This window comes from Bombina bombina, chromosome 3 (assembly GCF_027579735.1).
Source record: "Bombina bombina isolate aBomBom1 chromosome 3, aBomBom1.pri, whole genome shotgun sequence".
Taxonomy (NCBI): domain Eukaryota; kingdom Metazoa; phylum Chordata; class Amphibia; order Anura; family Bombinatoridae; genus Bombina; species Bombina bombina.
Genome location: NC_069501.1, coordinates 1,108,846,813 through 1,108,858,077, shown reverse-complemented (window position 1 = coordinate 1,108,858,077; position 11,265 = coordinate 1,108,846,813). Strand labels below are relative to the sequence as shown.

The following is an 11,265-nucleotide window of genomic DNA, read 5'->3' as shown; positions in this document are numbered from 1 at the left end:
TTTAAATACTACTGATCTACTTTTTAGGACATTTTTAGTGGGTTTTTCATGTGCATGTGTCAGAAATAAAGGGACATGAAAGTCATTCAGATGGAACACAGTGTTGTTTATTTTGTGTGTTTTTTTTTAAAGAACCTTCTCTTTATATCCCTTTCTTTCCATTGGAGCTTATCTAGGAACTTGCATGCACCTACATAATTATATAGCAGCTGTTTGCAATGTTTGTAACAGTGTATTCTTCTAGTTCTAATGACACACGCATGCTCTTAAATCTATCTAAATATGGTCTCTTGGAAATTAGCTAAGTTATAACAAAGGGTACCATGAGAAAATGGTAAAACTGGCATAAACTGTTAAATGTTGTCAAACATGCTATCTGAATCATAAAAGTTTAAGTTTGACTTTCATGTACATTTTAAAAATAATTTGAGCTTTAAAATATTATGTGTAATAATATAGTAAGAAGTATACTGTAAATCATAACATTCTTATATAAAAGATCTATCTACACATTTTTGTAATATAACATAAGATTATATTAACTCTACTAAATGAAGGACAATGGCCAGTCACACTGGTCAACCCTTAGAGATCTACTGATGGGTCGTTTTGAGTATCCTTGTAATAAAACAAACAATATAACAAAAGCAAATAAAAAAGAGTAAATAAAGCCAAGTGAAAGTGATTTTAAAAGTGTGCATACAGTGACAAATAATATGGTCTCTGTTTATTAAAGTACAGGCGGAAAGGGTTCTCATGATTCAGATAGGGCAAGCAGTTTTAAACAACTCTCCATTTTACTTTTATCATCAAATTTGCTTTGTTCTCTGGGTAATCTTTGTTTAAGGCTAAACCTAGGTATGCTCGCATGCTAATTTCTGAGCTCTTGAAGGCCCCCTCTGCATTTTGACAGTTTTTCACAGCTAGACAGCGCAGTTCATGTGTGTCATATAGATAACATTGTGCTTACGCCCGTAGGGTTACTTATGAGTCAGCACTGATTGGCTAAAATACAAGTCTGTCAAAATAACTGAAATATGGAGGCAGTCAGTAGAGGCTTAGATATAAGCTAATTACAGAGGTAAAAAGTATATTAATATAACAGTGTTGGTTATGCAAAACTGGGGAATGGGTAATAAAAGGATATCTATCTTTTTAACAAAAACAATTCTGAAATAGACTGTCCCTTTAACTATCAACTCTAGTCTTGCTCATGCAAGCCTGCACCGCATGAGCGCCAAAGATGCATTTGCAGCTTAATAAATGGAGCCGTGTTTTATGTATGCCTTTCTTATGAACTTTATATCATATGGCATTACTTCTATATTCCACAAATTCAAAATGAATTTTCCTTGACTTGTATGACACACGTACGTATTCTCAGCATTACTTGTTTAATATAACTTTAGTTATTGATAGGTGCTGTTTTTACTATTTCTACTTTGTGATATCCTGGAGCTTGTAAATACTTACATACAGCAATGCATTTCTTTCAGGAGATAACAGTGGATGGGCAAATATCCTAGAGAAAGTCCCTAGAAAAGCAAAGGAGTTGGATGAACCACAAGAATGCTGTAAGTATAAAGAAAGCAATGTATTGGAATCGTTTTATATAATCAATATTACTGTGTGACTTTAACACATACAGTATATATATATATATATATATATATATATATATATATATATATATATATATATACACAGGTATATGTGTGTGTGTTACCAAGGTGTTACTAATGCGCCAGAGAACTAAGATATACAAATGAGATACACAATAACTCACAGTTTTTGTTTCCATACTGACCAATACTTGATTTGACTTATATATAATTTGCTTTGACTCCTTTTCCTGTAATTTACTTGCAAACATTGGACTAGATTATGGATGGAGCTCAAAAAATGATTGCAAGATTGCAGTATTTTTCAACTCTGTATTACAAATGGATCAGTGTTTAAATTACCGCAAGTTCGTTTGCATGAATTTGCGATCATTTGCATTCCCTATACTTTCAAAGGGTCCCGTCAAACACAAAAGTGCGCTTGTATTACAGGTTGAAAGTCAATGCGGTTGCTCAAATGCAATCGCATTTTATGCTCAAACTTTTTATGTGACTTGAAAGCTTGCTTAAAGAGTTTGGGCTGAGAAAAAAATTGCACTTTTCCACATACACTATCCACACCTACGCTATTATCCCCTAAACCACCACACACCCCATCACAAATTACCTTGCTACTTTATTTAACCCCTAAACTACCACTACCCCTAACGCAAACTATCCAAACATAGCAAAATATGTTATATGTATTTATAAATAGATATTTCTATATATATATATATCTGTATTTATCTATACCTATATATAATCAGCTATATACATATATATATATATAGGAATCAATATAAATTGTACCAAAAAACAGATATACAGTATATATATAGATATATGGATTTATGAATAAATAGAGCATATTCTGCTATGTAAAGAACATTGAAATGTGAAATATTCATATTTTCATGGCGGGTTTGCGCACTTGAGAAAATGCATTGGGGTTTATGCGCGAGAAGGGTGTTTTTTTCCACTTTTCTTGCTCCATTGACTTCTATGGGGAATACGTTTAAGCGCTCACAATATTCTAATTTCGGCTTTTTGTGCGTCAGGTACATGCTCATGCGAAAAATTTGTATATTTAACTTGTAAAACACGCAAAAAGCTTTCTTTTAGAGCAATTAATGCACGAACGGGAGCACAAAATGCCGCTCCACTCGTAATCTAGCCCAGAATATGTAAATTCCTTTTTAAATACATTCATCTGTGATATTGGGTGGCAGACTTCAGATTAAGGTGTTTATTTGCAGATAATACACAAATCACTACAGGAGTAGTGATTCTAAAAAAACAATAGGATTTGTCAAATAAGTGCAAAATTAATTACTTATTTTTCATTAATTTATTAAAAAATCTAGACACTCAATGGCACTTTAATCACAGCAATTGAATAGGAAATTATTATGTCAAACATTTTCACATTTGCTAAACAAAGCAGTAGTGTAGCCGATAATGCCAGTAGACTGGTTGTATAGCAATAGGTGACACCTTGTAGATCATTATGCATCCTATTATGTACAGTATAAATAAACTAAAATCAGTTAAAAAAATAAAAGTTTCACTGCAAGGAAATACTTCATTACCTTAAATGTATAGTGTAGAAGAGAGACCGGGATGGTGGGGGATGGGATGTATATATATATATATATATATATATATATATATATATATATATATATATATATATATATATATATATCAACAAGTAGGGACTGCACTCACTGGATTCAGTTCAAATAATACCTTATTTATTCAATAGTGATGTTTCAGGGTACGCAAACCCCTTCCTCAGGAAGGGGTTTGCGTACCCCGAAACGTCACCATTGAATAAATAAGGTATTATTTGAACTGAATCCAGTGAGTGCAGTCCCTACTTGTTGATACTTATTGAAATTTTGACTGAGCACCCTGGTTGCTGACTATCTTTGAATTGTGAGTGCAGATACACAGTGGAAATATATATATATATATATATATATATATATATATATATAAATGCTTTACTATATATGAAAATGTAAAAAAAATTGTGACCAAACAAGTCTCCACTGACAAGTAAGTAAGACTAAGGGGCCGAATTATCAAGCTCCAAATGATCTAAAGACCGCTGCTCCATAACTTGTCCGCCTGCTCTGAGGTGGCGGACAGAAATCAACCCGATCAAATACAAATTTGTGGGCATTTATCGTTGTGCAGTGGACATGATACGCTGTATTGTATCATGTTGGCTCGCACTTTGACAAATATGCCCCTTAGTAACTGGGGAATAGCAAGATACAGCTGAATTCACTTAGATTAATGCAGGAAATACAACTAGTGCCTCCATGGGTTTGAGACCTTTCCTGTGTGATAACCATGTAGTATTTTTTTTTATTTTTTTTTATTTTTTTTATTATTTTTTTTACAGTATTTTTATTGAATTGAGTAACCAAGCATTAGTACAAAATTAATACGTAGTAAGTCATAACATAATGTATGGCATTGAACAAAACATGGTTAGGGCTTAATCGTTCTTTTCACAGTGTTTGCGATAAATTGTTGAGTGTCCAGGGTATGACTTAGCAGTCCATAGATCTTAACAGTCTATTGTATATTGTTGTCACCTCTGAAAGGATGACAAGTTTTTACACTGTGTCCGGTGATGGGAAAAATTTGAACGAACAGCATGACAATAGATACATATACTTTTACAACACTGTATGTATGAAGATGTTATAGGATACAAGCTCTTTTATTTATTTTTTGCTCTACAAATTGCGCATCAACAATAAAACATGTGTTCAACCTCTCACCCTATTTTGTAAGTCCTGTTCATTTTGATTTAGATTTTATTCGTCTGTGTTATTTCCCTGCATCAACTCTCTGTGGGTTTCCTAACCGTGCCCCACCTTTCCAACATTAGCTCGTGTACCTCTACTGTTCCCTGTTGGACATGGTGGTATCTTTCTAAGCTTAGGAGTGTGTCTACTTGTCCTTTCCATTCCGCTACTGTGGGAACTAATCTGGATTTCCAGTACCTTGGTATCAGTAGTTTTGCACTGTTAAGCATGAGTAACATCAGGGCTTTGCCTGCTTTGCATAGTAGTGTGGTAATGTTGTGGTGCAGTGGCTTCTCTATGGTGCGCTCCATGTGGCTAAGGATTCCCACCCAATAGTTGTCTAGTTTATTGCAGTCCCACCAAATGTGTGTTGGTAATCCCTCGCCTCCGCAGTTTCTCCAGCACTTGCCCGAGGCATGCTTGTATACTCGCTTCAGTTTGCTGGGTGTTAGGTACCAGCGTGCAAGGAACTTATAGCTTGATTCCTGTACTCTCACCGAAATCGAGACTGTTTTGGTTATTTGAAAGGCTTGTTGCCATTGTTGATGGGTGAACTCTGCATTTAATTCTTTTTCCCATTGTTTGGTGTATGTTGGGAGTGACTAAGACTCTCCTTCTGTTAGGAGCTTATATATTAGGGAGTTGTAGGTAAGTTTTGTGTGCACAATTTTTCGAATGTGGTCAGTTGTCTCGTCAGGCTAGCTTTATGTTTGTGTGTAGCGAGATAGTTGTTTAGTTGAGTGTGGGTAAACCAGTTCATGTTTATGTCAGGTAGCTCTTCCAATATGTCGGAGTGTGCTTTAAGTTTACCGTCTATGATCAGAGCCGCCAGGGTGCACTCTACAAAAGGCGTATTGTAGTCTGTCTCAATGTCTAGGCGGTTCCAGGGTACGGAAGAGTTTTGGTATATTGGTGTCAGTGGGGAGTGCCTCAAAGATATGTTCATAGTGGTGTTGATTAGTTTGTCCCATTGCGTGTAGAAGTCTATTAATAAGGGGTATGTTGTTGTTGCTAGTGGTCTATCTTTTTCCTGTGTCCAGGCCCCTAGGCCTGCGTTGTTAGTGTTCATGATGTCGCAGTCCAGTTGTGTCCATATTTTGTTGGAGTCCCTGTGGCACCAATCAATCAGTCTGTGTAGCGTGATTGCTTGCTTGTATGTTTGTATATTCGGTACCAAGGCCACCCTTGTCCCTGGGCATGTATAGGGTCTTTCTGGCTACTCTGGGTCTGATTCCTCCCCATATGTACTGCTCTATTAAATTTTGTATCTTATGTATATAGTTATTAGGGAGTGGGACAGGTGTAGTTTGTAGCAGGTACAGCAGTCTGGGGAGCACATTCATTTTGACCACATTGATTCTCCCTATCCATGAAATTGACTTGTTCTTCCACCTGGACAAATCAGCTATTAGTGTGTTTTCTAGTGCTTTGTAGTTTTCTCGAAGTATGACTTGTTGGTCAGGGGAGAGGTATATCCCTAGGTATTTCATTTTCTCCTTTTGCTGTCTCAGTGTGTACCCTTGCATTATCTCCTCAAACTCTTGTGGGTTATATGTGATGTTTAACACCTCTGATTTATTGATATTGAGGTGGAAATTGGAGAAATGCCCGTATTCCCTGAATGTGTTCAGGACTTTGTCAAGTGATGTGTCTACCTTGGTTAGTGTTAGGAGCACGTCGTCCGCGTACAGAGAAAGTTTGTGTTCGCATGTTTTGGTGTGGATCCCTGTGATAGATAAATCGTTGCGGATCTTCTGTGCCAAGACCTCTATTGTCACAGCAAAGAGGAGCGGCGACAGAGGGCAGCCCTGCCTGGTGCCGTTTCTTATAGTGAATCTATTGGACTGCAAGCCGTTTACTTTTACTCTGGCCGTGGGGTTTTTATACAATGCAAATATGCGTTCTGTAAAGGCACTGCTGAATTTCATTTTGTGCAAGACCGCTTTTAGGAATGGACAATGTACCCGATCGACCGTTGAGATGAACGCTGAGGGGATATGCTGATGTTGTGCATGCGCTATCAGTTGTAATGCCTTTAGCGTGTTATCTCGTGCCTCTCTTCCCGGCACGAACCCCACTTGGTCTGGGTGTATTAGTTTTGGTAGATATCTGTTGATTCTATTTGCCAAAATTTTGGCGTATATTTTGATGTCAAAGTTTAATAGAGATATGGGGCGAAAATTTTCTGGCCTGTCTGGGTTTTTGCCTGGTTTGGGGATTACCGTTATGTGGGCCTCTAACATTTGGTCGGTAAACCCACCTTCGTTCAATAACAAGTTATAAAGGGATTGCAAGGGTGCCAGCAGCAGATGTATATAGGTTTTATAGTATTTTATCCCCAGACCATCAGGTCCGGGGCTTTTGCCGTTTGGCATGTCTTTTATGGCTGTTTTTATTTCCTCACTCGTGATTGGCCTATCTAGGGCTTCGGTTTCTTCCGCTGTAAGTGCGCGCAGACTGATGTCCTCTAAGTATTTGTCCAAGTGTGTCTGTGAACTGTCATTTCTAATGTTATAAAGTTTTTCATAATAGGATCTGAATGTTTCTGCTATTTTCTTACTGTCATTCTGCTTATCCCCTGCTGCATCTGTGAGAGTGTATACATGAGTATTCAACATTTTCCGTTTCAGAGCTTTAGCTAGTGAGGGCCCAATTTTATCACTCATATCGAAATACATTTGCTATAACTTAGAGGCCTTTCTTTGGTATTCTTTGATGAGGTGTTTGTTTAGGTCAGTCTTAACCCTGGTGAGTGCTTGTAGTGTGGTAGTGGAGGTGGGGTCTCTTTTTAGTACTGACTCCCAGTATCTGATTAGCGACAGCGAGGAGTTTGTAAATTGACGGTGTTCCCTAGCCTCTCTAGCTTTATATTTGATGTACTCGCCCCGGACCACACATTTGTGTGCCTCCCACATAGTGGTATTGGGTATATGATCTGAAGTATTTTCCTCAAAGTAGTGCCCCAGTGTTGAGTCTACTGCTGTTTTTACCAGGGGGTGTTCTAAAATATGCTCGTCTAGTCTCCACATGAAGGGTCGTGTGGGTATGTCGGGCCAGAGTATTGTGCACTGTACTGGTGCGTGGTCAGACCATACCATAGGGAGTATGGTGGAACCTTCTATCAGGGACAGCCCTATCTGGTCTGTCAGCAAGTAATCTATCCTAGTGTAAACTTGATGCGGGTGAGAATAAAATGTATAGTCCTGTGAGTCAGGATTCAAATTCCTCCAGATGTCATGTAGTTTAAGGGAGTGGAGTTGTGCGTTTCTGGCCTTTATAACCTTTTGTGATGTGCTTGTCTTACCTGTGGAGGTGTCCCGAGCAGGGTCCAGTGGTAAGTTGAAGTCTCCTGTCAAGAATAAGATCCCAGTTGTGTGCTCTAGCTGTAGTTGCTCTATTTGTTTAAATTTTAGTTGTTGTCCCTGGTTGGGTAAGTAAATACTAGCCAAAGTCACCTGCGAATTAAACAGGGTGCCCCTAATCAGTAAATAACAGCCCTCTGGATCTTTAAGTATGAAGGTTGGGTTAAAAGGGATCGTGTTTCTTACAAAAATGCCTACCCCACCCTTTTTAGTGTTTCCTGATGCTAGATAATATGTCCTGTATCTATGGTGCATAAATCTGGGTTCCCTCCCTCTCTTGAAGTGTGTTTCTTGTATGCTGATAATATCACCTCCCTCTTTGTACAGTTTAGTAAATGCAATTGATCTCTTCTCAGGACTGTTGAGGCCCTTTGCGTTAATAGATATCAATTTGATTGTGTGTGTAGACATCTTGTCTGCTAGTGGCCTCTCTTGGTGATATTGTCTTAAGTCACTCTTTTACTGTATGATTTGGCAGACTATGGGTGCACTCTAGTAGCTCATATGTCGTGTGCTAGTTTTTTTTTTTTTTGTTTGTTTTTTTTTTATGTTTTTTTTTTTGTGTGTGTGCAGGTCTGTAAGTAGGCTATGTGCTTGTCAAGCTTTTGTACTCTGGTGAGAGGTATGAACTAAAAATGGCAATACAATATACAGAAAATACGATACACAGGCCGTGTGAAGAATGCAATCGGTGTGAACAAGATTAAAGATTATTCAACAACAACAATACTACAGAGAAAATTAACTATCAATATGCAGGGTAGTATCCCCGCCACCTAAACCAACATTTTGGTTAATTATACAACCTGATCTCCCAATTCATATGTTATTGTCCCTTTGCTCCCGTGTCTGCGAGCTACCATGTGCTTGAGGTGTCCTCTCTGGCTCGGTAGAAATACTGGTGGCGTTAGGTTGTGTTGCCTGTCCCTGTCTGATATTTCTCCCCATGAAGGGACGGTCCCCGCCTTTGGTTGATTGTAGTGTAGAGTTGTCATCCTTCTGCTGCTCCCGTGACTTTATATTTATTCGCAGTGCCTCGCAAAATTGTGAGAGATCATCTTGATTTTTGTAGATTGCAGTGGTGTCTCCTCTAGTCGCAATGATGCTTATTGGAAAGCCCCATCTGTAGGGTATGTGGTTTTCCCTCAGTGCGATGGTGATGTGACTTAGTTCCCTCCACTTCTGGAGTGTGGTAGGGCTGAGATCGGCAAATATCTGAATACGATTCCCAGCGTGGGATAGGTCCTGTTTTTGCCATGAGTGTTTTAAGATTTCCTCCCTATCTTTAAAGTGGAGTAGCTTTAGTATCACATCTCTGGGAGGTGCCTTGGGTGGAGGTTTGGGTCTCAAGGCGCGGTGTGCTCTCTCTATGGTTACCTCTGGGGCACTGTTGTTCCCTTTGATTGTGCAAAATAGGTCCTGTAGGCAGCTTCTAAGGAACCTGGTTGTATGGATTCAGGGATTCCTGTCACCCTGAGGTTGTTCCTCCTCCCCCTATTGTCCAGGTCTTCCACTTTTTCTAATAAATTATATATAGTTTTCTCCTGGTCGTATACTAAGTGGGACATATGTTGTATGTCATTGCAGGTTGTATTGTGGTTTTCTTCTAAATTGGTAACTCTTTGCGTCACTTTTTTCATGTCTCTCTTTAAATCGCCATACCAGTTTTTGACCTCGGAAATCATCTCCTTGAGATCATCCTTGGTGCACAGTGATTTAAGGTCTTCTCTTGTTATGCTGGTAACCTCGGGCGGCATAGGTGAGGGGTCTTGTGGCTGCTCTATTGAGGCTTGAGACCCAGGGTCAGTGTTAGAGTTAGCGGGCTATGAGCACCCCTCCATGGGTTTTAGAAATTGCTGCATCATTTTGGAATTTAGGTTTGTATCTGGCTTGGCAGATCTGCATCCTGGCATTCTTGTGGGTATATATTTAGAAATAGGGGATTGTTTATTAGTTGGGTACTTAAATTTTAAGTTTTTTTTGTTTTTTGTTTTTTTTATTTTTTTTTTTTATTGATCCCCTTCAGCTGTGTTTTTGGCTCTGGTTTACAGTTTGATAGTCTCTGATGTATATTGAAGTGGCTACCGTGTCTCTAAGGGGTTAGTATTGCCTGTGCTGTATATTCAGCTCTGCTGCTTCTTCCTTTTTTTTTTTTTGTTTTTCTCCCCTCTTTTTTTTTTTTGCCACGTGGAGCTGTGGTCTCTATTTTGCTGGTAAACTCAGGGTATCTGTACCGTGGTGTGGTTGGGGCCACCATCTAGTGTTATTGTTTAGCCTGCTACCCCCGTTGTGACTCTTATTGTCCTAGTTACAGTGTTTGTCTGCCAGTCACTTGTTTTCCTACTCTGCCTGTCTTGGCCCTCTGGTCCATTTAGCTACTGGCCTTAAGCGTGCTGTGCGTTAGGGATGAGGCACCCGGTGTGACAAGGAAGCCACTTACCCTTTTGCTGCTTATGCGGGAGCTGCGGTTGGTCTGAGCGCGAGTCCCTGCTCGCTTGTGTAAGTCTCCTGGCGTCTCCGTGCAGTGAGGGCCCAGCTCCTCCTTCCGTATCCGGCCCGCTTCAAGTCCGCTGCTCGAGTGAGACCTGCTCAGCCCTTGTGGTGTCCGCTATTGCGGCGATCCTTTTTGGTGCCCAGGAGCTCCGGTGACTTTCTGCTTGTTAGTGGGGAGGCTGTGGGGTCCGAGGTCTGTGATAACTGTTGGTACTAGGTGGCGTGGGCCTAGGAGCTAATTCACTACACGCCATGTTCCAGAACGGCCAAGCTCCGCCCAACCATGTACTATTTTTAACTTAAAGTGATGTTAAACTCTCTTATTTTTAAAATCAGATCCGGAATGTTAGTGATATTTTAGATAGAGTTTCATTAATCAGTTGTATGAAGTTGCGCTATAACTTATTTTTTTAATATAGATATAAAATTCAAATACCCTGCGCTCCGCCTCACTACAAAAGTATTTTTGTCTGTGAACTAAAAGATTGAATTAAACCACATTCTACGGGTGCATGTTATTATTTTAGTTTATGTTGTTAATTGTTATTATTAAAGAGAAAATGGAAAATGAGGGGTAAAAAGCATGACCAATGACTCTTGGACTATACTAATGAAGGACTATTATGAACTTTTCATTGGACAGTAATATCATCAAGGCCTTGTATTGGTAGTGATGTAAAATCTTTTCTATGTATGTAAGGAGACCTATCAATGTCCTTGGTTTATGTGAATACCTCTTTGGTTGAATAAATAAAGTTTAAAAAAAAAAAAAAAAAGATTGAATTAAACTCCATTTAAAATATCACTAATATTCTAGATCTGATTTTAAAAAGGGGAGAGTTTACCATCACTTTCATCTTATTTCTGACAAAATAAGATTACTCTATAAAATGGACAAAGGTGATTGTGTAACTTGTCATGACTGCATTTTAGTTTAGCATTTATTAACATTTTGTTATTGTTTCTTTAATTTAATAACTG

General features: G+C 38.8%; 1 protein-coding gene across 1 annotated transcript in view; it reads left to right on the top strand.

Moving 5' to 3' along the window:
- Positions 1 to 551: 551 nt before the first annotated feature.
- Positions 552 to 11,265, top strand: part of RXFP2 (relaxin family peptide receptor 2) — a 215,758-nt gene continuing 205,044 nt past the window's right edge. Inside the window, exons 1-2 of the mRNA XM_053705563.1 lie at positions 552 to 661; positions 1,480 to 1,574. Of these exons, the coding sequence (XP_053561538.1) occupies positions 552 to 661; positions 1,480 to 1,574 (205 nt within the window). The remainder of the gene's footprint in view (positions 662 to 1,479; positions 1,575 to 11,265) is intronic.